The sequence below is a fragment of the Phodopus roborovskii genome, unplaced genomic scaffold, assembly GCF_943737965.1.
Source record: "Phodopus roborovskii unplaced genomic scaffold, PHOROB, whole genome shotgun sequence".
In the NCBI taxonomy this organism is placed as follows: Eukaryota; Metazoa; Chordata; class Mammalia; order Rodentia; family Cricetidae; genus Phodopus; species Phodopus roborovskii.
The window spans coordinates 2,988,823-3,016,491 of record NW_026126525.1 but is presented as its reverse complement, the minus strand read 5'-3'; the positions used below and the strand labels follow the sequence as shown (position 1 = coordinate 3,016,491).

The following is a 27,669-nucleotide window of genomic DNA, read 5'->3' as shown; positions in this document are numbered from 1 at the left end:
TTTCACTTCCTTAACATGCATGAGGTTTTATGGACAATACGAACACATTTTCCATGTTTTATAATTACCAATGATAGAAGTAGATGCAGAGTGACGGGGTGCTATGAGTTGAACTGTTCCCAGACAATACAGTCTTTTGTAGACACTGACACTACTTAATTTTAAAGTTTTATTTCCTAAGGTAATGTTAAAGCCTGACACATGCTTATCACTATCAAGCAGTTAGTGTCGCCGTCTTCTCTCACATGCAAACAAACATTTTGCTAACTATGAATCTATAGTGTCATGGCTGCATGTACTCAGATGCTTTTAAAGCAGATGTGGCTGCTGGGAAGTTTCCATTCTTTCACATCTCAATTCAGAATAGGAGGTTTTCATCTATGTCTTCTGTAAAAGTAAAAGAAAGAAAGCATGAATAGGTAAACAAAAGAATGAAAAAACAAACAGATACACTCTTAGAAAGTCACCTGGAAAGTCACAAAAACAAGGAAGGGCCAGAGCTGTGAATGTGCAAACTTCTAAAAGGCAGCATGGTAGCAATTGTCAGTATAGCTGGAACTTTTGAAAACATCTTTAGCCTTCACCTCTGGCTCCTGGGATCAGAATCCCTGGGGGTGGGCAGCTATCATGCGGATACCTAGGCAGTTCTTCTGGAATTCTTTGTACAGTTGAGAACCACCAAAGGTGAAACAGCGGGCCATCAATGGGAGGACCAGGCCAAGAAGTGCCAGGTATAAATGCTGGCTGAAGTGCCATAGAATGGGCAGCCTTCCAAGCACAGCTCAACTTTGACCTGAGGCATCTGCAGAAACACACCTGTTGATGCTTGGATGGCAGACAACACTACCTCCTCTGCTGGACCACTTTGGACTAGGGTAGCCTTGCCGGGACTGCCTGGACATCCCTGTTTCTACATCAGAGGACCCGTGAACATCTTCTGCCTTTGGCCTTCCTTGCAGTCAGCATAGCCCCTTACCTATGCCGTTTGAGCATAGCTAGTTTAGGTCACAGGTGGTTGAAATTCAGGAAAATGCTGGTAAAGTTCATCTTCTCCTGTGCTCTTATTAACATTCACAGGGAAAAAGTACATTTATAAAGAGATGTAATTCCTTGTCTTGCCCTGCGGGTTCCCAAAGTGATAACTTGTTTACTTACTCTAACTGAACATTTAATGACTGCCTTATTGGCTTAGGGTGTGATAATTCTCTCCCAGCTTCAAAATAGCGTTACGCCAGCCAGACCACAGCGACAAACAAGACCATTTGCGAGTCACTGGGCTCCGACATTTCTTGCTCCTCCCAGTGTGGAGCCCGGGCAGCCTGCCTGTGCAAGAGCTGCCAGACGTTTTGCAAAGGAAACAGAGAAGAAAACCTCCTTTTCCTTAACTAAATGGCCTTTATTCAAATTTGCCTTTTTTATCAGTGTTTAAAATCCCTGTAAGGAGATGTCAATGAAAATGTCCTGGCCCAGCTGTGCTCCTCGTGTTGATAATAGAGGGCTCAGCTGAGCCAGCGCCTGCTCTGTCTTCAGCAGGGAGTTGAAAAGACCGGTTTAACCACCTGGGGGAACAACTGCACTTGCATAAATACTCTGCTCAGAGAATAGGGTTAGAAAGGGAATTGATCCTTTCGTGTCAGTCTTGGTCTAACAGCTTGTTCATTTCTTTTGAGCGCTATGAAGTCCAGTTTCCTAACTGGCTTCCAATGATTCCCCCTTGGCCCGTGTACCCCACATGAGAGCAGGGTTGTCCTGTGCGACCAACAGAACATAGCAGAATGAGGTGGACTTCAGCCTCGGGCTACTAATGGTAGGTGGCTACTTTCAAATAACCAGATCTCAGATCTTAGAAGCAGATCCTGCAGGAAACCTCTGCACTGGCTAACAGATCGGTCACATGACCCTAAGGCAGAACTGTCCAGGAAAGTGACTCCCATTCTCCTGACCCTGACAAGCAGAACGGTTCACCTGCTAATCTGGGGATGGTTTGTTGTGTAGTAGAGCAACTAATGCAGAAGGGGAGGGGCTCCCTGAAACAGGTGTTATTCACAGAGCATCGTTGGGAGCAGCAGGGTTGTTCTTCCACTGGACATCAAAGGGCTCAGTCCCAACACTCTCAGCCGAGTCTTGTCAATTCCAAGTCATTGTACCACTGGCATGGCGAAGAATTTTAAGGTGAAGTCATACATATAACCCGTGAGGGGAAGTCTGACCTTTGCCAACCTTTCTGTTCTTAGTGCTTGACTGTATGTGTTTTTAAATGTTCTCTATAGAGTATCTCTATAGAGTGTGTGTGTGTATGTTTGTGTGCATGGGTATATGTGTGTGCTGGGTACACATGCATATGTGAATGGAGGCCAGAAGACAACCTCATTGTTGTTACTCAGGCTTTTCCTACATTATTATTATTGTTGCTGTTTTGAGACAAGGTTTTTCTTCAAAGCCCTGGCTGGCCTGGAACACACATAGATCTACCAGTCTGTGCCTCCTAAGTTCTGGGATTGAAGGCCTGCATACATACAAACACACACACACACACACACACACACACACACACACACACACACACACACACACACTCCTATAGCAGAATCTTGATATTAGGCCACAGAACTTAGCATTTATCTGAAAAAGTCGACATTATTCTTTGGTAATGGACTTACCTTCTTTAATTCCAAAGCAGTGGCCCCATTCCTTCAAGGTGATATGTTTATCCTTGTTGGGGTCACACTCCTCAAAGAAGCGGGTTATGCAGTGTTCCATGGGTACCAGGGAAGCTCGCAGAGGAGCAAGTTCGGAATGAGTCAAGATCCTGCAAAAGGACAATGACAGCCTGTTAAATTTGTGGCTTCTGCATGAAAGACCTAAGTCTCGATCACCAAGGACATTTCCTTCCTCAAGGTCACTATGTACTCCAAGTGAACCATACACAGTGAAAAGCTGCAGGCAAGAATGGGTTGTGGTGCCCCGTTGCTGGGGACTGTACATCCTCCTATCCCAGTCTCTATATGAGCATCTGGAAGTCGGGCTTGTGTGAGCTGGCTCTCGCTCACTGGCCAGCCTGCAATGGTCCTAGAGGTGGTGTTTGACCCAAGTTGGGCCAATTAGATTACCTTGTGGAGTTAGTTCAAGAATGAAAATAGAGAACACCTCTGTGGGAAACAGAGATTTAATTAGTAAACAGTGTGGTAATAAAAACGTTGTGCTGTTGCCATCTTCAATTATTTTCTAAGTGATTTTTGATTAGATTCCTAACCACAATGGTTTGTACTTAGTGTCTGAAAGTGAAGCTGGAAACATTCCCATCGGAGTCTGGAGTTCTATTTCGTGTGGATATCATTACCAGGAAGTGTCCTGGGCGGGAGGCAAAGGGTCTTTACCTGTCTGCAGGGTGCTGGTCCAGTTCATTAAACTGCCAATGGACAGGGTACACATACATGTGGTAGTTTTTCTTAAAGTCCCTCAGGAGAAGTTCAATGGGGTGGTCTCCCGCCAAGAGCCTTTTTTCATCCAGGTAAATTTTCTTGACCTGAGATTCAGAATGCAGAAAGCTGTTAGAGTTCCAGGAAAGTATCTTAAAATTGTCTTGTCAACTCTTTGAAGGGTAACAGCATGACAGATGTCATGTGAAGTCTGAGCCGGAGGAAATGGATTCTAATCAATACAGCTCCCTTTCCTTCTCCTTTCCCTCCCTTCCCTTCCCCCACCTCTTCCTCTAGTCTCTCTTTCTTTCCCTCCCTTTCCTTCTCCTTCCTTTGTTCCCTCCCTCCTCCCCTCTCTTCCTCCCTTTCTCCCTCCCTCCTCCCCTCTCTTCCCACCTTCTTCCCTCTTTCTTTTTCTTTTCTTTCTTTCTTTCTTTCTTTCTTCTTTTTTTTTTAAACACCTTGGCAAAATAAAATTTCAGTTTATTGCTGGACATTCCACACACAAGAACTTACTTTAGTAATCTGTCTCCTTGCCTTGAATGTAAACTTTTTAAGGTGGACGTTTTATGTGTCTGTTGCTGTATCTCTAGAGTGAAGGTCAGTTCTAGTACTTAGAATATATTCACTAACTACCCGATGGAAGAATCTTCTTTTGAATCTTCTGGAATCAATGTTCTGCACTTTTCTTTTTTGAGACAGGGTTTCTCTAGGTAGCCCTGGCTGTCCTGGAACTCATTCTATAGATCAGGCTGGCCTCAAACTTACAGAGATCCACCTGCCTCTGCCTCCCAAGTGCTGGGATTAAATGCATGCACCACCACCACCCAGCAATGTTCTGCACTTTTAAATCTTAACATTTTGCTTGCATAAAGAGCAATTAATTTCCCTTATAGCAGGATCTATGCCCCCGCCTATGAGGACTAAAAATGTTGGGCATGGATACAATGTTGCCCAGAGGCCCATGAATTACAGGCTTAGCCCCTGGGCCATGGTGCTAACAGGAAATGGTGGATCTGTTCAGAAGTAGGACCTAGTTGGAAGTTTCCTGGTCATATGGGGGCATGCCCTTGTAGGGCATGTGGGGAGCCCAGCACCTCTTTGTTTTTTCATTGTTTCTTGGTCCGCTATGACCTGAATATTCCCTGCCACATGTACTACCTCAACACAGGCCCAAAGCAACACAGCTAACATCAGTCACAGACTGGAACTTCCAAAACTGTGAGCCAAGAGACCTTGCTTCATTAAGTTGTGCTACCTGAGGTATTTGTTACAGTCATGGAAAGCTGGTCATATAAATGCTGCATTTGTTAACTTTGCTTGATCATAGCCTTCTGTAGAGGCAACTTAGAAATACTTTCCAGGCTACTGCCCCTTGAGTAGAATGTGGGCAGTTGGTTGTATTATGGAAGTTGTGGCATGGATGGTGACTGCTACAGACTGTGAATGCGTGCAGGCTAACCAGATGCAGAGAAGCAGGGCAGACTTCCACTGCTGTGCAAGGAAGGGTCCTCTTGCCACACCTCCCGCCTCAGGTTCTGCACACAGACACACACTCAGGTAGCAGAATGTGGAGCTTACTTTGTTTCTCTGCTTTTCGTTTAGGTAACCATCATGTTTGGGATTCGGTTCGTAAAGCTGCATCAGGATATTTTTGAGCCAGTCTCTCATCCGCAGGGGAAACTGAGTCACTTCAAAGTCCGTACAAGCAGGAATAGCTGGGGTAAGCAGAAAACATAATGTGACCATACTTCAAATAACAAGTCCCCATCACAGGAAGCTCAGCACCCGCTTCTTCCTTATGGTGGTCCTTACCCCTGGTAGCACAGTAGAATTTCCTGGGGTGTCTTAAAAGCACACCAATCAAATGTCAAAGTTGTTGGGTATTTTTTTTTTTCGTGATCCTCCTGCCTCACCCTCCCAAGTGCCAAAATGATAGATTCACATTACTATGCCTATCAGACAACAACTTCTATGGAAAGAAAATCCTGATGATTTCATGGTGGGACCTGAGCATCAGGATGTCTTAAGAGATCCCCAAATAATTCTGACATGCAGTAAAGGGCTGAGAGCCAGTGCTGTAAAACTGGAGACCAGGAATTTGGAAGTGGAGGACATTGGAGTTGTTGATTAGCAGCAGAGAGAAAAGCCAAGAGTAGCTCCCTCTGCAGCAGCAAATCATGTGACATCTCTGCACCTAGAGAAGCCCACACTTGTTTCCAGATGGCCCCACATCAGACACCGGCTGCCAAGAGGGCTCAGCTCATCACTCTCCCTGGGCCTCGACACCATGGCTATTGCCTCAACACAAACTGAGCTAACACAGTAACAAGCCAGCCTTCATGGGCTTCTGCCCAGAATGTACATGGATGATTTTGTCCATGTTAGTGGACAGAGAAGGTCAAACAATAACACTTAATATCTCATGTGTGTGTAGAAACTACAGAGAAGCAAAAACACGAGAGGGCTAGACTAGTGTGGAAATATTTATCTACAAGAGGGGCCAGATACAACTGAGAAAAGTCTATGACAACCTCTGGGAGAATCTACTGCAATAAAATTTTTGACAAAGACTTAAATGAAATGGGAGGAAAGTAAGTAATTCAGAAACCTTGGTCTTCATGTCTGTATAAAGTGCATATTACAATGGTGCCTCTGAATTCAGGGGGGAAACTTGGAATTGTCTAGGTTTCTTGAAAAACAAATAGTAGGACAAAAAACACAGTCCCATGGAATCAGAATCTCCCATGATTAAGGCCTGGGAATTCCTGAGTTGCTTTTCATTTCAGACTGACTTCATAACTACATAAACTGTTCTGTTTGTGTATATAGAGAGGCACAAAAATCACCACAAGTCCACCCGGGAATGACATTTGGCAGTAGCAGTCAGTGTCTTACATTTGCAAGCTCCAAAATAATCCAGCTGTAGTTGGTGTCCCTTTTTGGTCCCTTCAAGCCTGCACTTGGTAGCAAACAGGTGACAGGAGCTGGCATAAGTCTGGTTGTCAGTGCCGCAGGCCTAGGCAAGGGGAACAAGGAGAAGTGAGGAACGGAATCTCACTGGAGAGCACTTCCCTGGGACTCACAGAATGTCTGGTAAACGTGCTGTGCCAAAGATGTCAGGTAGAGTCTATCAAAATAACTGGGCACCAAGAAAAAAAAATCTACGAAGTTAAACCCATGATGACAATTTGGTGCCAGATAGATTTCCATAGAATTGTAATTATGAATGCCCCCATGGTAGAATGAATCTAAAAGTTTGCCTGCTCACTATCGTTTAAAATTTAAAAATATTTTATGTGCTACGGGTGTAGTGTATACAGTATGTGTTTCTGTGTGTAGACACCCATTATGTAGCTACATGTATGGGTGTGTGGAGGGGGCTGGGGCTGATGTCAGGTGTCTGATCTCTCCCTGCCTTATTGCTGAGGCAGTGTCTCTCTGTTGAACCCAGAGTTCATCTATACCATTAGTCAGCTTGCTCCAGCAAATCCCCACCTGGAGTTACAAGGACACTGCCTCTACCACCTAGCATTTATATGGGTGCTGGATTTGAACTCCCATCCTTAGACCTGCACAGGAGGTTTTGCCCACTGAGCTGTCCCCTCAACCCCACTACTATTTTTTATGGCACAATCAAAATAGTTTGATTTCTCTGGTATCTGTTCTCACTTAATATCATTTCGAATAGTAGATAACTCGTGCTCCCATTTAAAAAATAGATTCAGTTGCAAACTATTTCCACTCTGGAGGTTTGGGGTATCTTAAGGACTGTTCAGCAGAATACTTACTTGGTCAAGGGTTTTTGCAGGGGGGCAGGTCTCTGGATCTTGGCAAACACAGTGGGGTTTCCCCTGCTGATCTGCTTTGCAAGTGTGTCCCCTTTTACACTGGAAGTTCATGCAAGAATCTAACAGGGCAGAGTGGAAAGGGAATGTAGATACAGAGAAGTTGTCTATTTAAACAAACATGGAGTCATCCAGACAATTAGTTTTTTTTTTTTTGTTATTGTTGTTTGTTTGTTTGTTTTTTTTTCACCCATCAGACAGGAAAACCAGACCCTGAAAACGTGAAAGCAGGAAGTCACTGGGAAATGCTTTAACTGACATTAATCTGCAGATGGACTTGTGCATAGGACTTCAGATGGCCTCTTACAGCAGACTGCATCAGAGCTCTTCTTGGCCCTGCCTAAGACAATCAGAATCTGAAGTGCATAAAACAGTGGGCAAAGAGGTCAGAAGTTAAGCCAGAAGAATGTGATTTTATTGAGATTAAAGGTGTTTGTGGTTGGGGTAGGATGGATTTGAGAGTAAGTGACAGAGTCAATCCTTCCCGGAACTGAAAGTGGTGTTGGGGTTGGGGGGAGGGTGGAAATACCTTTCTGTAAAATCTCAACAGGACTTTCAGTCTGTCAGTCATTGTCGCATGGTTTATCACACACATCGAAGAAATACCAGCAATTTATGAGGTATTTCCTTGGGGAGGCTGGGAATCTGGATTTCTGGATCCGAATGGAAGGAGATGCTAGCTGAAACAACAGACCCCACCCCTCCCTGGACCTGGTGCAGCTTTGCTTGGCTTCCACTCACCAGCACTGTGTCCCCTCAAGTTGTCCTCATCCGAAGGTCCAACATTTGGTAAGCTCTCGATTTTCTTGGCCTTTGAAACAACAAAAGTAGAATTTCAGTGCAACCAAAAGATCAGTGATTTGCTTTCTCTATTACTGTGCATATTGTCACAGAGCTGTGCTTAAAGTCACAGAGCTGTGCTTAAAGTCACAGAGCTGTGTACACAGTCACAGAGCTGTGCATAGAGTCACAGAGCTGTGCAAACACTCACTCACTGAACTGTGCACATACTCACAGAGCTGTGCACACACTCACAGAGCTGTGCACACACTCACAGAGCTGTGCAAACACTCACGGAGCTGTGCATGTTCAGCTCTCAATAGAGAAAATGCTGCAACTGCAGAGGAAGACAGTAAGTAACCCTTGGAGAAAAAGGATCATTCCATGTGATGTAGGATCACCCCCTTGGGGTTGGGTTCAAAGCACTGTCCCCATAATATTGTCTGGGGATTCTGTCATAAGGATGGCAGTCCATCAATAACCTCTGTGGAAGTGTTGCTAATTTTTTTTTTTATTATAGTTTGAGGTGTAAGAAACTTCCTACCTTAGAATGGCAGGTCTAGGGACTTGAGATTACCTGCAACCCCAAATGAGGTCAGTTCCTCCTGGTTGGGGGGGCCAAATGGGACCAATTCCTCCTGCATAGGTGGGAGGGCAGTGTGCTGGAATTTGTCTAAAAGTCCCAGGTGGTTAAGTAGCCAAAGGATAAACAGAATTCCCTTTTTCTCCCTACTGCAGTTTCCGTATTTTAATATGAGCACATGTTTGCTTTTTAGAGCAGTACTATACTTTTTATGGTTAATTCAACAAACATTGCAGGCTCTGATGGTATATTCTGACAGACACCGTGGTCCAGCAGCAGAATTGCAGCTGCTAGTGTATCTCACATTCTTCAGGTCTGTCAGAATTTTCCAGCTAGCGGTCAGGATTTTTCAACCCCAGTCTGCATTTCTAAGCCCCCTAAGCCATAGAAAACTACTAGGCCTATCCAAAGGACAGACTGGATGTGTTGGGGAAATTACTACCTCTCTAGCAAGTCTCAGACAAAGTAAATGTCCTTAGCTCCCTTATTAATTCTTGGGAGTTTTTTTTTTAAATAAATGTAATTTTAATGAACTTAGTTTTTAGCTTCTTTTCCTTCCCTGTGTAATATTTGCATTCCTATTTCATTGTTTCTTGTACTTCTCAAATAACTGCCACTCAAATTGAAGGCCTGCTTCTGATAGGAGACAGGCAGACAAGTACATAATTGTACAAGGTGAGCACCCATAATCTGAACACTTGTAATATGAAATTCTCCGAAATTCAACTACTGTTTGAGCATGGTCATGGCACCAAAAGTAGAGATTTAACACATGAACTCATGTGACAGGTCATAGTTAAGATACAGACATGTTAAAACATTGTATAGAATTATGCTTAAGCTACAAACACACATGGAGTGTTTGTGAAATGAGTGAATCTTGTGTTCAAACATGGATTCTATTTTCATTATGTATATGCACATCTTCCAGCTTAAACAAAGTTGCCATACTTTTGGCCTGTCACTTCAAAGGGGGGATGCTCAGCTTGCCTTGTATTTTAGGATTGTACTGCTAGAAGCACACACAGCAGAGTGAGAGCATACAGAGCAACTGCGACTATTCCTTGGCTAACTGATTGGACAAGCATCATCGTAAATAATCTCACCCCCTGGTTGTCTCCAGCCTCGCTTTTGTCTACATTCTCATTCCCATCTGCGGCTTCCTCAGTGTGTTTGAGGTAATAGGAATGGGAATGCGTTTTTCCAGCTTCTAGGAACTCCTGGCTTGGGATGAAATAGTCGTCACTTGCACCACGCTTAGCGTCATCATTGTCCCCATTATCACTGGCTCCATGATTCCTAGTCACCATGGTGCCATCATCAGTAGGTTCTATGGAAACTGTCTTTTCATCCATGTCCTTTTGGCTACCAGTACCTTCAAGGACAGCTTTTCCTTCTTGGCCCTGCCACTCTGTATGCTGAATGTGCTTCTTGCTGCTTGCTGTCTTGTCGTCCTCCCCTTCTGCATTACCCTCTTGCCCTTGGTTTCCTTGCTCAAATCCATTCTTCTGCATTTTGCTTATTTGAGTTGGTTGACTGGACTCTTCTAAGGTATCAGCAGATTGGTCACTGTTCTCCTCCTGCTTGCTGACAGGCTGCTCCTCAGGAGGTTCTTTTTCTCTTTCTCGGTTATCACTGGGAGCATCGGCATCTTCTGGGTCTTCTTCTTCCTCTTCTTCTCGGGGAGCACCTGGAACTTGTTCCTGGCTTTCTTCATTCATTAAGTCTAGGTTACGCTTACTGCTCTTGTTCAGTTGCTGGGTCAAGTCGTCACCTACAGGTTGCTCTTGGCTTCCCTCCACCTTTGTGATGTTTGCACGTTGGTTAGAATCCACAAAGGAAGTAGAGGCAATAGCAGGGAGATCGGTGTTTTCTAGGAGCTTTCTCTGTGGCGGCTCACTTGTACCTTCTTGTATATCCATCGTTCCTCCCGTCGGTGAATATTCCAAATTCACACTCAAATCACCATCGCTGTCCTCCTCATCCTTCAGGTCCTCCTCATGGCTGTAGGTTTTGTCCTGTTCTGTTGACTGTGCATAGGTTTCCTCTTCTGATTTTGATGCTGTGGGGTTTTCAGCCTAAACAGAACAAAAGTTTATTCTTGAAGCAAATGACATGGTATTCATATTTACCACTACAAAGCTAACATTGAACATTCTCCCTTCTTTTTTCTACACACATCAGCATGTAAATAAATATATTTGTGTTGTTGTTCCCATTCTAAATTTAAATTTTCTAAAATGAAATGTTTTATATAGCACTTCAGCACAGGGAGTATACTCATTAGTCACCATAACCTTCTAGTATTTGGAGAATAGTTCATGTGATTGTTGTACTTACAAAATTAACTGAGAAATGGATATATTAAACTAAGCATGCTTTGATTCTGGATTCTCTGGAAAAATAAGAAGGTGACACTAATATGACAGTTACTTTTACCTTATCATTGGCATGGTTTTCTATGTCTGCTGCAGCTTCAACCCCAGCACTGGGGGCTTGAGCATTGTCTGGTGTTACCAATGTTATAGGAGTTGGGCTGGAATGATCAGAGAGAAACCTTGCATTTGTCTGAAAAAAATGAGGACTTTGTGTTACAAATATACAGATGCCAGCTTAAAAAAATACGAGCTATTTTTGTCATTATCTTTACTACTGGTATCTTTAATGCTAACGTTAATGAACAATGGCCTCTAGTATTTTCTAGGTTACAAGCAAATGCCTGAAACTTATGAAAGGTTATATACAAAGACTGGCTGAAAATAAAACAGAAAACATCTCAATAATGACTACCTTTGACTTTTATAGTTTTCAAACCTTGACAGACACATTCATATTTTATGATCTTGAAAAGTGTTATTTAACACAAAGTTGGAGAAAACAAAATTAACCCCAGGATATAGCAATGTATGGTGTGTTGGCTGCTTTTAAGTTCTCATTGGTAATTAGCAGAATAGATTGTAAGAGTTTTGCTTATTTATTTTCTTTGTCCCATTGGCTTCAACAGACATCAGGACATCTTTGACTAAATAATAGATTTAATGTAGAACCAATGTGAGGTAGGGGATGGAGCCTGGTAGGGAGTGGCCCCTGAGGATCCTGATTTCAGCAAGAGCAATGGCTTCATACAAGCTTAGAGATGTCAATGAAGAGCTGAGCAGTGATGCACAAAAGGGAAGTTGAGTCACTAGACTTAGAGGGAAACTCCCTCAAGCCTTGGTTGTTCTTTGATTTCTACTGGAGCTTGACAAGTCACTGTCTTCTACCCTTCCTCTGGCAAAGTGAGCAGAAACACAGAGACCTAGTGATGGACATAAGCTATTTTGTAAATTTCAATGAGTTCCCAAGTTAAAACTACTCCTTCTGACAGTGATGGTTCATGAAGATAACGCATGAAAACTACCAGTGCCTTTATCATAGATGGGGGCCCCATGGGTAGCGGTGGTCCTAGTATAGTGCCCAGACTCTACTTGAACAGTGTCTTCTCACCCACCAACAGGTCCAATGGCTACAGGATCTGTTATGTTCTGTCTGACACCTTCATCTCAGCCCCTTCTCAACTAAGAGTATTAACACCCTCCAACAATGAGTGCAATTAAGCTGAAGGGAAGATGAAAAGGAGAGAGGGAGCCTGCTTTGGTAAGTCCCTTCTTCTGCAGGGCATCATTGAGAGGCGATGGAGGGGGAGGTTGGGCTTGTTGCTGTGTGCCTGCTCTCCTGCACCTTCTTGTTCCTTCTACCTACAAGGAGTGCACACTAGTGTGGCAGCTCATTTTCATTTAGAGGTATCTGGTAATTAAAATCTATGTCATCATCATGCCCATATCTATGTTTATTTCTCATGCCCTCTTGAGAGTCTGCTTGGAATCTCTCGGCCACACAGCAACTGTTAGTTGTTGAAGAACTCAACCAGGATTGGAAAATGCTGCAGGATTTTACACTGGCCAGTCTTTTGAAAAGACATTTAGCTTTTCAGCACCAGGCTGGGACTGCTTATAATAAATCACCCCAGAAAGGGAGCATCTGGCTTGTGTCTATATGTGGGAGTGTCATCAAACATTTGGTTCAAAGATTCTGGATGTCTGTTTACAAAGCTGAAACCATGACTATTCCAAAGGGAAAACAAATTTTCAAGGAAAAGCAAAGATTTTTGTGGAAACTCTGTCCTCTGCTAATTTGTTCTATTTCTTTAATTTCAGAGCACAATGTGTAACGTCAACTGGACTACTCCACATGAGTTAATACTAACAGCATGATTTTTAGTGTTTGTCATGAATTCTATGAACTGCTTGATCATGGTGGCATGGGCTTTGTTTTTTGCCAATACAGCTGTCTGGAGCTCTCTCACATTCATCTAAAAAAAAAAAAAAAAAAAAAAAAAAAAAGGATAGAATCAAAGTAGAGAAGAGGGGGCAACACTATTTATTTAAAGAAGGTTGGTTCTTCCACTGGGTGAAGAAAAACAGTTGGCACCCGTGGTTTAATGAAAGATGACAGAGGTCATCTGTGGAACATCAGAAATGATCACAAGGCTGTGGAAATATTCCTGTAGTGCTCAGGCTGCTGACTTGGCCTACAGGAATATGACTTGCATGTAGTGGTTTTATTACTTGTAGATGGTGGTGGGTGAGTGTGCCTGACCATGAAATAGAGGATGCCCTAGTCATGCCTACTTGGAGCATACTTTCTCAGATAGCCTAGTGATGAGGTTGCAGCCATTGATTCCCATAGTGTCTTTGGTCCTACTACACTGAGCCCTGTTTTCATTATTGTAGGAAAGAGTCTCAATATGAGAAATCAGATAGCATGCAGTTGATCTTGAAGAAAATAATGGATGAGGGTGGTTGTGCAATACATGTTAAATTTTTTATCTTTTCACAGATCTGCAAGCTGATTTATTGCTTCCTGGCCATTTGTTTGGGTTCAGTCTGTCTAATAAGATGATAGCCAATATTTTCTTTTTGCTATATATTCATTTTACTTTACTGTTTGTAAGAGTGTCCTTAAACAATATTATCTTGGTCTTCTCTTTTTATCTTTGCATTTATGACTTGGACAATAAGGAATGTAATTGGAATAAAAAAGAATCCAAAGCCACCCTAGAAGGACTTTTTTTTTTTTTTTTTTTTTTTTTTTTTTGCGGGGGGAGTGTCTTTGTTTGGGACTGGGTCTTTTTAGGCTCAAGAGGAACTTGATATGGATCTTCGTGCTTCAGCACCACAAGTCAAGAACATTTTCTTCCAAATGAGGAGTCAAGAAGGAGAGACATAACACAGTAGGGATGGGCATTTACCGGGATTGCAGCTGCAGTCCCCAAGATGTACAGGAAGAAAAGCGTAGCCTTCATGTTGTCTGGACCTGTGAATCAAGGAGACAGTGTCAGTGACCATGGGAGCTTCCATCAGGAAGATTAGCAGATCATCTCACAAATGCTGGTGGTGTTTGTCTACTCTAGAATTGACTATCTTTTTACTAGTCTCCCTCATCTGAACAGACAGACTTATTTCAGTTCTTACCTCATCTTACTCCTATAAAAACTGGTCCTTCCTATGTTTCCATTCACAACAAGAAAAGACTCAAGCTTCCAGAGGCCCTTCAGCACTGTCCCTGCTGTAATGTTCTATCATGAAACCAAAGGCAACCATATACATTTTACAACCCCCAGATGCTCCTTTCTCTAAAATATATTTTCACTATTGTATCAAAAATAAACATTTTGCTAGGAAAGAGAAACAGAAGAAGAAGAGGAAGGGGCAGAAATTATGTAAATATAAGTGAAATTCCAAAAGGGCAAAAACTTAAATAAAAATGTTTCATATACGGAATTAAGAGCAAGAATAAGATACATGTCAAGTAAATAATAAGTAAACTTATAGGGAGTGCAGAAGATATGTATCTATGATTGAAGACAGTCCAAAAATATTTTATTCTCTCAGTGAATGCTTATTGTAAAGAATCATTGAAAAATGCATTTCCCTGTTTCTTTACTTCAAGATTTTATGTTTAATACAATGTCAAAATTACCTGAGATGACACCCTACTAGTAAGCCATGGGTAAATATTTGCTTGTTCCACATTAAAGGACAGGAGATGGTTCTAGTGTGTTCTTGGTCCTTTAGATAAGTCACTGGGCATACTGCCTTGTCAAGGTCACTGTATCTGTTACATTATTGATAAAGGACAAGTTCATGGCCTGCAGCTTCTTATTTTAATGTGCTTACTTGTTTAAAGAAGTGGAGGACTGTACTAGGAAACAAGAGATGCTTAGAAAGCCACGGCCCCACTGAAGACTCAGGAGGAGGCTTAATGTGCTGATGCTTGCAAAGTACTTTGAAAATGAAAACCATGATGTCCCCGCTCAGAACGATGAATATCACTTATTCTGGGATAAGTGAAAAACTATTTATTTTGAGGCAGTCAGATGTGGTGTGCCATTTCTACAAATGCAGAAAGACAAGATGAAACTCTAGGTGAAAGATGCAGAGAGAGACAAAATTTCACATGTGAAATCATACTGATGACTCAGTTTTGTGTGCTGATGTGAGATGGTGAAAGTTCAAATCTACAAAGTTTCTCAGAGCAGCAGGGTTTGGAAGGGTAGTTGGCGGGGAAGTGAAATCTGAGCTCCAGACCAGAACTGCCTTCCAACAGCCCAGAGACCTTGGTCAAGTCATTTCTTCATCTACAAAACAGGAAATAAATAGTTTCCTCACAAGACTCAAATGAGAGCATCTAGCCACCAGGACTCCCAACATCCGTGACAACGAAGAAACTTCTATTTCTTGAAACACTCCAAGGTGGAAAATGGCTTAATAACTGGTCATTACTAGCTCACAGATTTGGAATCATTTTGTCACTTAGTGCTCTCTATGTCTTTTCTCCCTTCACACTTACACTTACTGTCATAAACACAGGGAGGCTGAAGATGGGGGACTTGGAAAAGAAGAAAAGAAGCCTTTCCTTCTGTTACCCTATGGAGGATTTCGGTGAAACCTTGACCAAAGCTGGCTAGACTCAGGCATTTAGAACCCGAAATGTCGAAAACTCCCTATTAAGACAGATGTCCAGATGAAACATTTAGCAGCAGAAAGAAATATCCTACTAAGAACCAAAGCTCCACAGATAGCAGCTGTGTTCTGAGTGATGCGGGCTCAGCTGTCTGGAGATGGTGCCATGCATTTCTCTATATATGCTGTAAAGTCTTGAGTGCTCTTCTTATTGAACGTAGTCTTATTTCTTTCCCCCAATCCAGGCTGTCCTCACTGACTTGCTTGACCGAATGATAAAGGTAAAAGTCATGTTCCAGACTTCAGGATCCAGGTCACAGGATTTCACTACTTCTCTCTCAGAACATTTGTTTCAGGGGCCCCAAGCCACTTTCCTAGGCTGTTACGCCATCACAGACACCGTTCCTGAGTCCTAATGATGTCAGCTTTCCACGCGTCCTTGACAAAGCACACTGACCTGTGAGTGACACCTCTTCATCAGGTCAGTACTCCCGATGAGACCAGGTCCCTGACCCACAAAATCTTCTGATGTTATATACGGGCTTCTGTTTTGGGTCAATGTATTGGTATTCAGCAATAGATGACTGGAACGGATAGTATTTCCCAAAGTATAATTTTATGGGAAAATTACTTTTTTCCCACTCACTTTAATGGTAGCTAACACTTCATGCCAGGTAATGTGGTAAGCACCCTCCCGAGTGCTATGCAGGCACCTCAGCATGGCTCACCAAGGAGGACTTCCCCAACGTCCTGCTTTGCCAGTGATTTTCAATGATATCCTCAAAGCCGCCTCGCTCACTCAGAAAAAGTGAGGACAGTCTCTCTGTTCTAGGGCCTGTTATTGAGGGATTACTTTAATTATGTTTAGAGGATCCCACAGGCTTTTCAGGGTAAGGCCGCAATGAACACCTTTGCATACCTCTTCATCATCCCTCTCAGAGCCACTCATCTTATACCACACACTAATCTCCCTGTGCCTTACCCCACCCTTCACAAGGCACAGACTCACAAAGCAGTTCTCAGTGTTTTTCCCCCACAAGAATTTGCCTTTAGAATGGCTCATCTTGCCCGCCTCATAGTGATTAGGGAAGTGATTTTGGCCGTATTTACACTTTCTCAATTCTGGTTACTGCATCTTTCCTATTTTCCCTTTCTCTGTGAATGCAGGGTTTCTTCAGTTTTGCATTTTTACTGCCCAACAGTATTTTTTCATATCTTTTGAGCTATAAATACCTGAAATCATCTCTCATGTATCATCTATCATCTATCTATCTATCTACCCATCTATCCATCATCTATCTACCCATCTATGCATCATCTATCTATCTATCTATCTATCTATCTATCTATCTATCTACCTATCTATCTGTCATCTAGCTAGCTAGATACCTGACTGACAGATCACAGAACAAGAAGCTCAATTTTCAGAGCCCTCTTTTTCACAGAAGCCACACAAGGTTCAGAATCTGATCGTGACTCCTCTATTTTGACAATGAAGGCTCCCTGTATTGCACAAACTCCAGGCTTCATGAATCTCACATCTGCTTCTTAGCCTGTCTCCTCTGAAGGCCCCTCACACTTGTGATGCTATGGGGGCTTAATATGCAGGTGATATTCTTCATGTTGCAGAAAGCATGGCAGTTCCTGCCTGAAGTTCTCCCTTAGTCTCCTCCTATACCACCACCATGAAGCTTTTGTCTCTTGAATTTATGGTTCTGGCTTTCTCATCTGACTGCTTTCCTTTGAATTTCTCTTATTAGTTAAACTCTGTGAGTATCAAATAAAGCTGTTGGCCTCAGTGGAAATTGTCCTTTTTTGTTAATGAGTCATTTGTTCAGTTCTAGTTGAGAGGGATTTCAAGTGCTTTCAACTGTGTGAATGGACCAGGAATTATTCACTGAGAGAGTTCTCTTTCAGGATAAAGAAAGGCAGAAAAGACAGTTCCAAGTAGCCTGATTCTCATGGTACTGGGCCCCTTTGGGGAATAGTGGTGTGCTTTGAGGAGGTTTTGGCTTTTGTGTAAGCTACCACTGAAAAAACTTACTTGAAGGAGTCCCTCCAGGACTTAGCACATGGTGGGGCTTCTCATATAGCCTTGGAAGGGCTGACAGGTTTTGTTTTTTGTTTTTTTTTTTAAATAATGAGGACAGCAATTGCTTGCCCACTGATGTAACACAGCTCATCACAGTGGCAGATGCAGCTTTATGGTTGGAGCTAGTTAGAGAAATTCTGTGGGAAAGGGGGGAGAGGCTGAGGTTGCTCCTGCCATTTGAGAGAGCCCTAGGAGGGGCCCCCAGAGAGGCAAAAGAACAGCTGTTCCACAGCTGTGCCATGGCTGCTCATTGTTTCCTTCCCACTCTGGGAGGAGATGTCCCCTCATATCTGTGACACAGTCTATGTCCATTTGTGTCTCCACATCCACTCTCTTCTTTCCCATTTGTAGTCACCTGGGCTGCCCAGGGGTGGGATCAACAGGTTTCCTTACCCAGTTTCTATTGGGTTCAGCCCACAGGGATCCCTGAAGGGAGGTGAGTAAAGCAAGGGCCTGTAGTTTTCAGCTCCCTTCAGAGGCTATATGCTTTGTGATGGCCTTCTCGGATTCACAGAACTTCCTTCCTCTTTTATTTACAAACTTAGTTTTTAACCACCCTGTTCCTAAAAGCTCCCTGACTTTTTCACACCCTGGCCACACTTTGGTAAATGACTTCTAATGATGCTCTCCTCAAGTTCTCAGATGTGAGTTTCTTGCCTGGAGTCATAATTTCCTTTGTGTTTTGGACTGATAGCAACCTTGAGTAAAAATGCAGGAACATGGGTCTGCATATCTTCAGATCTTGTGTAGCAAGGGATGACATGTCTTGGGCCTTTTTAATGCTTCTTAGCTCATTCCATTTGAATTTGTTTTGTTTTGTCCTTTTCCACTTTTACTCCATCCCCCTTTCACACTATGCTTACTTAGATCTAGGACCGAAAAATTTTTTTCTAAACAAGAGTAGTACAATTAGCTAAATGCAAGTGTAATTTGCATTTTGGATGATTAATAATGGACATGGGAATCTTTTTTGGGGGGGATGATAATTATTTATGGTTTTGTAACACACACACACACACACACACACACACACACACACACACACACAATGCACCCACCACCTTTAAGGACTAGACTACCAATTCCTGGAGTCCTTAGCCTTGCTCTCAAGATTCTGGAAGTAGTGGGGTGAATTAGACATGTCCAACATGACCCACTCTCAAACCTTACTACAGTCACTCTTCAGACAGATAGAGTTTGAGAAAAAAGCAACAATGAAGAACCAAATACAGTGTAAGCATAGGCTGGTTCTGTATATCCCTTGTGGGAAGAAAAACAACAATATCAAGATTTCATGGATATACATTCTTGCCCTGAAATGAAAACCTCATGTGATAATAAACAAAAATCGATCCCTTCATATTACTTCAGATCGCAGTAGATATCAGTGACCCCTCCCACGACTCTTCAGTAAGCTACCGAATAAAGATGGCGGCCCTGAGGTCTAAACTCAAACATTTCTTTGCTTAAAACAAGTTTCTAGTGTTTTGTTCTCCCCATGTTCTAGGGAATTATTGGAAAGTTTTTACAGAGAGGTTAAACCGTAGGCCAGTGTAAAGTCTTTGGATGTATTTTTGTGTGCTAGAGCTGGAGGCAAAAAGGAAAAAAGTAGGAAGACACTTGGGGTTTTGTTCCTTTTTGAATGCGACAGAATGTTGCATTGATTCAGAGAGAGAGTTAGCTCAAAGTTGTCTGGTGGCTAATAAAAGGTTGGTTGAGGGCACTGAACCAACGGCTTGCTCCAGAATTACACATGGCTCTAGTGAGACAGCCTAGCATGAGTATTTGGCCAGTGTGGTGGTATGAAACCAATTACAGGCTTCTACTGTAAATAAATAAATAAAGTAAATCCTTGTGATTTTTTTCACTTCTGAATCTCAGGTCACTACCTCCTAGTGAATTCTTATTATATCATGTCAGTAGGTTGGCAGCTCAAGTTGGATCAATACAGAAATGAGGCTTTGATTTTAGAGTTATGGTGTGTGTGTGTGTGTGTGTTGGATTCTGTCAGCAACTAGTTTATGTTATTATGAAAAGCAACCACCTCTCATCATGCATTCCATTTGTCTTCATTTAAAACCTGGTAGTGGGCTGGAAGCTTGTTCCAAAGATTTACCTACTCTTTTCTTTGTAAGTTACAAATCTGGATACTAGGCCCATTCCAGTGAATAGGTTGTAGAGACAGAGGTTTGAATGGAGTGTTCACATCTCATTATTTTAGCCAATTTATAAATATTTATGTACAGTACTTATAAAATACACATTTCTAGGATATGTGCTACCAAAGCGAGTACAAAATAGACATTTCTATACACTAACTTGTCTACACTTATTTCAGCTGGGCTTTAGGAAGTCAGGGAGACCCTTCTCCAGACAGCACTGCTGTTGTACTGTCTGCTAGTGAACAGGTGAACTGCTACTGTGGCACATGGTGTTAAGGACGTCAGAGACAAATACTGGCCTAAATTACTTGTTCTATTTATTCCAAGATCAGCAGGGAAAGACATCTTTTAAAAACAGTTCAACTTATTTATTCTTACTTTTAATTATGTGTATGCCCGTGTGTCTGTAAGAGCAAGCTGAGGTCAGAAGAGAGAGTTGGATCCCTTGGAGGTGGCAGTACGGTTGGTTGTGAGCCGCTTGCTGTGAGTGTCGAGAGCTGAACTCTCGGGATCACTGGAAGAGTAGCAAATGCTCTTAGCTGCCGAGCATCTGTCTTTTCAGCTCTGGAAAGTCTTCTTGCTGAATTAAAAAAAAATGTGGAGGGACAAGATGCTGGCTCAAAATTTGCCTTGTTCTAACTAGAAATCTTTAGAAAATTTGCCTTGTCATAACTAGTAGATCTTTAGAAAATTTCCTCCTATTCCTGGTATCACATGTACAATTCTTCCCCTTTCCAAGGGCAAAGGGAAGGCAATATGTTTCGACAATTACCCTTCAAGGTTCCTCACCTCCTCTGCACATTCACCTCACAGAGAAGAACACACATACCCTTGGTTTGGCCTCTTTTTGTGCTAAAAGGATTGGCTTTCACCACGGGAGAGGTTGTAATTGGATTTCACCATGAAAGGAAGGAATAATTAGATTTCTTAGCAGCTCCTCAGGCTCTATGCTTTGAAAAGCAAGCCACAGAGCTGAAATGTCCTATTCTTCAGCTGTAAATAGAGTCCAGATGAGTCTGGAGACACAGGGCTGCAAGGCATGGTAGAGTATGCATACCTCAGCTAGTCTTGGTCTGCGAGGGAGCAATTCCAGCTTTGGCCTATGAGAACATGAAAAGGGGCCTCCAGACTACAGATAGGATGCTGGGTCTCCAACAGCCACATAGGGCTTGTTCATTGCATGTGGTAGGGAAACAGGACATTTCCTTAAATGAAACTGTTGATTCATCTCTGTCTCTTTGTCCACGAGTGTCTGTCTCCTAGAGGACAAGGTGTCTAAAATTTGGCACATACTGGAACATCACTCTCTATCCACATTAAATAATGAATTCTTTGTGTGTGTGTTCTTTTTTGGTTTCAATTGCTTCCATTTCAGACTCTGTAGCATTTTTTAGAGACTTATAATAAGGGTAGGACAGGGTAGACTTTTATATTGATTTCTTTCTGGTTCTTATAGTTTTTAGAACATTAATTAAATCATCATATTAATTTAGAACACATGTAAATTGAAATTAAGTTAAATTTAGGTTAAGTTGTAGACTGCGTCACCACTTAAACCTGCTTAGCATAACCCTCATGTCTCTGCCAGGACCCTTATCTTGTCGTTGTTCACTGCCTTCTAAGCTTTAAAAGCCAGGGTACCACCACAGTCACCCATACCTCTCAAAGATTCCTTTTGTCTACTGGTCACATTGTGCTACGTAGAAATTTAAGTGCTGATAGTTTTGCCTCCTTCCTGAATGACCTCATTTTGCCATGAGACATCAAGTAGCTAAGCCCCTTTCCTTCCTGACCAAGGAGACTGGCTTCAGGGGCTAGCCTTGAAGGCTGACAACCATTTGATCTGTTCATCTTTGTTTCAAGTAAATGGACCTGAGAAGGACTTACCAGAGACCCTAAAAGAGGGATACTCCTGCCTTGACTAGTCTCTCTGCTTTCTCCTTTTCTCCTTCTTGCTAACATTTTACTTCCTGGAACAAGTACATCCACACTTCCAAATAAGGCCAGGTATCCTCTCTTGAGGTTGTTTGTGTCAGAGGAAGCCTGGAGGCCACTATTTTTAGTCCTTATTGCAGCTATGGAGAATTTCCTTTCTGAGAAAGTAGCAAACCAATTGACTATTATAGCCGTTTCATAGTCAGACTCAGAGTCACAGGCTTTGCTATCTGAGAGCAAATCCTTTAGTCATGTTTCACCCACCAAATTCATGCTGCTACCTGATCTGGAGTTAACCCTGATGCTTTGGGGCTTTTAAAGTATTAATGAGTCTCCCTGGAGAGGCCCGAAGCTTGGCATTAAAGTCATCTGAAGGGTGCAAACGAAGCTCTTCTATTTTGGAGTTTCTGCTGAGTCACCATCTGACATCAGGATGTACCTGCACAGACTTTCCTAGACCACAAATACCCATATCTTTTCTAACTGAATCTACTATCGTGTGGATCTTCATTTTGAGTAGACAAGGCTCTTGGCCACCTGGGCTTTGAATGTAACTGGAAATCCACTGAGATGTTGAGACCCACATGCCACCCGAATCAAGTGGATTTGCCAAATTTAGTGCTGAAGTGCTTTGTGGGGATTTAAGATTCAATTCTCATCTCCTTTTCAGAGGAGTTGATTGCTTGTCCATCAAATTGTCAGATAGACTGTGATCCTTCCCGCTCACATTTATTCTTCCCAACCACTCCCCCCCATCTCTATTTTTAGCCTTCAGATGGGGGAAGGGGGGAGGTGAGAGCGGGAGAAGCCACTTTTGACCTTGTGTAGAGGTCAAGTTCCATCAAACTCTCTTAGAACAAACATGCTTCAACTGTGCAACATACATCTCAGCATACAATTACATAAATATGTGTTCAGACATAGGGTGAACTTTTTATCCTCATAAAAAGACCAATTCATTGTAAACTTGGTGCCTCTGAGGTCTCTCTCGTTAAAGGATCTGAATGACTTCATTTTGAGTAAAAAATTAATATTGAGGAAACCAATCTGAAGCAGCCTCAGGCACTGCCTGTTTTCATTCCTAGGAAGCCAACCTTGACAAAATGGGTGAAAAAAGAAATAAAGCAGATTTAACCACTATTCTTAAGGCATGACTTCATCATTGCAAGTGTTGAAATCACACAATTCTAGAGCCCCACTTACAGATTTAAGTGGTTTTACATAAGCCCTTTTAAAGAGCACTGGAAGAGGCAAACAGCAAGTAATTAAAATGTGGATGGCATCACTATAGGGTGAGCACTTGTGCCTGGAGCTCCATTCACAGCATCAGCAGGTTTTTAAAGGTGACTCATAGTCTGTAGGACTGAGGATGCTACTGTCAGGCAGTGACAGAGTGGTTCCAATCCACACAGACACAGATGTCAAAGACACATGTGCAGACTCTCCACAGAGGTCAGGATATGTGAGATAATAAAATACATAAAACTATGACAATGGAATGATATTAAAATTCGTACATGGAATAGTAGGTTAGAAATCTTCATGCATTGTCCATTCTCACATTTGGGTTGGCTTTGCCCTCAAGGTCACCTTATGCTTGCATGTGCAGTTTCCATTCCTGTGAGTTCACCACATGCAGGCCCTGAGAAGCACAGCCCTGTTCTGGTTCTGCTCCTTCCTCCATCCTTGGCATTGTACAGGGTGAGGAGCACTGCATGCATTAGTAGCTTGAGGCATCAGATAAAAATAGCATTATTTAAGTGATTGTCTGACCTAAGATGTTATGAAAGCTAATATGTCAGGGAGAATGAAATGGCTTGTACCTTTTGCCTTAGGACTCAGACAAGAAACAACTTTAATATCCTTTAAAAATGTAATAAATAAATAAATACCAACCAATTGCTAAGCTGATAATTATTCCTTCTTTTTTTCTTTATAGTTGTTAACTGTTCCACAGTTAATCAATGATTTTTTTTTCCTGAGGCTATTATTAAAATTTATTTCCAGGAGACTCCAAGTTCAAGAGGCCACCTCTGTCAGTGTTAGACCTCATCATGGGAAGGACGATGCTAAAGCTCTCATCCATTGTCTCAGTTAATGTTACAGTGATCAGTTTCCCCCTACACACAGGAGAAGCTAAGGCTTTTGAGTTTAGCAGCTAGCCTTAACATGGATTAGATGCTGAGTAATGACTGCAGTGTGTGTCATCAAGGATGGTGACTTCTATTTCTCCTTTGCCTTCCTGGTTTTTTTCCCCTTGCACCCCACAGGGGATGGCTTCTGCATTAGCTGCCTGATTAATGCCTTCTATTCTCCAAATATTTAAAGGAAACATTTAGTGCTGCTGCACATCAGTTGGTTACATAATAGGAAGAACTGAGCCAGGATTGGACACTCCATCTCCACAGAAGGATTTTAAGACCAACAAGAGCTGTTTCATAGAGCTGGTCATGACTCAGGACCCTCTCTATACCCTTTCATCACCATGACAACAGGCAGCTCCTTTTTACAGGGCCAGGAAAAGCAGCTGACATCTCAATGCTAGGAACATAGGGGAGAAGTTTACAAAAAACACAACAACCAGCACCAAAAGGGCCTTTTTGTTTGAATGTCAACAGAGAGAGGAAAAAGAAAAAAAGAAAAAAAAAACTAAAAAACAAAAAACCACCCCCAGAGCAAGTCAAAACCTCTATTCTTGCCTTAAAGAAAGGTCTGAAAGGAAAAGTGTTGGGGCTTCCCTGATCCCCTTGTCTAAGGAGAGCCCTAAACCAGAGCTGACTGCAGAGTAGCATGACTCTGGAAGGGATAGCACTGAGAATCATTCCCTACCATTTGACTCGGGCCATTTCAGAGCTGCTAATTCAGAGCTGCTAACAGAGGAAGCATAGATACTCAGTAACAAGCACCTGTGTAGAAGTCCTGAAGATGGCTTCTTTTACATTTCTTTGAGTAAAGTACAGATAACTCAAAGAATATTTCTTTATTCATCTCTAATTTTGCTGCTAGAAGCCTCATTCCAAGTTCATAATAAACAGCTTAGGGCATGAGATTTCTTATGGTAATTAATTTTTCTGGTGAGTATGGTGTCCTAGCTGTATTTAATAAATATCCCATTTGACCCTTAGGACAACCTCACTTCCAGGAATCATTTGTCTAAGAGATGGTTAGCTGAAACCTGGAGGTGTGAAGTGCCTGGTGAAGTTCATACAGTGTGTATGCGGGGTGGGGGTGGGGGCCTGGAGTTGCAGCTCAGGTGCATGCACCTCTGCAGTCCACGACTGTCCACTCTATTAGAGCATAGCACACCAGTACAAGGGGAAGCCCGGAGTCCATCCCTTCCCAGAGTCTACAGCTAGACCAGTGCTTTCATATTTGCTATAGTTAGTTAATATATACTAGGCATAGGTACTTTTTCCACTTAATTTTCCCATTGCATCTTGGCATAACAAATGGTTCTATGGCCAAAAACAGGTAAAGTCACTTGCCCAGGGTCCCTGAGCTATGTAGTGCGGCAATGTGCACATAGACCACATCTTCGTGGTCTTATTATGTAAGTCACACTTATGTGGTCATCATATATGAAGCAGAGCCCAGCGTCTTTCTCATGTTAATTTTACTGGCTATCTTTGAAGAAGCCAGTCTCTCCCAGAGTTCTGTATGTCCTTTGATGTCCATGACAAGGAAACAGGCTATGCCCAGGTAGCCATGCCATCGGAAATGCAGCTGTGGCAGAAGACATCCTGTGAGACCCACATGAGGTTCTCCTGGATTGTTCCAGGACAATAAGAAAGTCCAACATGCCTCAAGCCTTGTGACAAGTTGTTTCTGTTCTCCTTGGCAGGAAAAAAAATGTTCCCAACATGTTTCTGGACATTATGCTAAAGTTAACCAAAGCAGACCTGCTCATAACGGCTTCAAGTCAGCTGAGCAAGAGTAAGAGTCAAGAGGGAACGAGGCAAACAACATTTGGAGTTGTCCAGACCCTTCACAGCACACCTCATTCTGTCATCACTATTTCTTGTTTTACCATGGATCTGTGCCATATAGCAAGGAAATCGTCCCCCAATAGTCTAAGCAAGCAATGGCTGTCCAAAAACTCTTTGAATAAAGGGGAGGGGGCACACTCTTCAAGCAACACACATATCTTTTCCCAGTAGATTGAATGACAAGCCGATGAAATAGACTACCCTACCTTGCTAGATCACTAGATAATCCAAAGTTTAAATCTTTTCTAAGAAGGAAATCTTTAAGAAAAACAAAACAATTCAGAACCATGAAGATTTAGCTGAACAAGCTGTGGACTGAAAAACAAAAACCTGGTATCTTAAGAGAAAGGAGAGAATAATTTTAGTTTAGACTGTGGGCACATTTCTATTGCGCATGGTCAGGGCCTGCCCCAGAGGAGTGGCTGATTCAATGTCAAGGTGACATATTTAACCTCTTTGCAGACAAAAGGCAGTGCAAACAGGACTGTGGCAGGACTTCTTGGGATGCCATTTCAACTGTATCTCTTCACAGCTGAAAGCAGGGTACAGCTTTCTCTTGCAGGCTGACCCTGTGCCTGGAGGAATGAGCAAGCAGGGCTCACAGGAAAATGCTGTAATCGAGAAGAGCTAGGTCCGAGAACCTTCTGGGAGACAGCACAGCTGCTTGTAGCTTTTAATTCTCTTTCTGCATTTTGTCTTTCTAAAGAAGACATTATCAGGAATTGAATAAATTTCTTTTCCTCCTGTGTACATCATAACAAATGGTAACAGGAGGTGAGAAAAATCTGCTAAACGGTTAGAGAGAGGAACCAGGAAAGGGATGACTTGAAAATAACAGAAGCAGAATGTACTATGAGAGAGAGAGAGAGAGAGAGAGAGAGAGAGAGAGAGAGAGAGAGAGAGAGAGAGGAGAGTCCCTAACTCTTAGAAAAACAAAATGTTCCAATCTTACATTGTTATTAGGTAATGGCAATGATGGATGACTGTAGGTAATTTAAACATGGAAAACATGCTTATCGTTTGATTTTGAAATCTATACTTCTGGCTTGGTCATTAATAAAACTATGGTTTATTAGTGGGAAAAGAAGACCACAAAAAGTAAAATTCTCTTTTTTTCCCCTTATAAATTATTCAAAGTGGAATTTTAAAATGAATAAATGGCTTTGAATTATCTAATCAAAATCATTAATAAGCCCTTTCAGATAATAGAAGGCAGTTTAACACATGCGATTGGCCAGTGTAGCGATTTCATTAACATTTACCTGCCGGAGAGATGGCTGGACCCAGGGCCTTGGTGGCTTGCAGCTGATGTTGAATCCCCTCTGCATACAACAGGAAGTAAAAGTCTGACAGACGCCCAAGAGGAACCCTTTCAACCCCCTTCCTCCTTAGCTTGGCTTCCTTGCCTGGAAGCACATCAGGTTTATTGGCGTTGAAATCCTGCTGCTCTCTCAGCCCGTCCGGGCACCAGAGGATATTTCAGGCTGTCATCGTTTTTTTGTTGCAGATCCCTGGATCTCTCTCCCTCTGTGCTACTGCAGCACAACACCCAGAGGAAGAGAGCTAATTCTGCTGTGTGCGTGGAGCAAACAGCCCTCCCCTAAGCTCTTGTTCTCATAGGCTCCTAACTTGGCCAGAATGCAAGCTCTTGGCTCTTCATGCCTTTTTTTTTTTCTTTTTTCAAACAGTTCTGAGAAAGATCTTATGATTGGGATCCCTTGGGGGTGGGGGTGTGATTTGAAGATGTTGAAGAGAGTCCACGCTGTTGTTTATTTCTAGGGCACTTGGAAAAGTCAGGGTTAAAAGAGAGGGGACTCTTGCAGCAGATGCATTTTTATACACTGAATTGGAAACTGTCCC

General features: G+C 42.4%; 1 protein-coding gene across 1 annotated transcript; it reads right to left on the bottom strand.

The window, feature by feature from the left end:
- On the bottom strand, positions 1-27,290 carry Sparcl1 (SPARC like 1). The gene is made up of 11 exons (XM_051198153.1): positions 27,072-27,290; positions 13,921-13,985; positions 11,070-11,198; positions 9,737-10,708; positions 8,009-8,078; positions 7,211-7,329; positions 6,318-6,438; positions 5,001-5,137; positions 3,378-3,526; positions 2,661-2,809; positions 1-387 (listed from the first exon to the last, which is right to left on the bottom strand). Exons 2-11 carry the CDS (start codon positions 13,972-13,974, stop codon positions 359-361), a joined length of 1,929 nt encoding a protein of 642 aa, XP_051054110.1. The 5' UTR covers positions 13,975-13,985; positions 27,072-27,290; the 3' UTR covers positions 1-358.
- Positions 27,291-27,669: the final 379 nt, after the last annotated feature.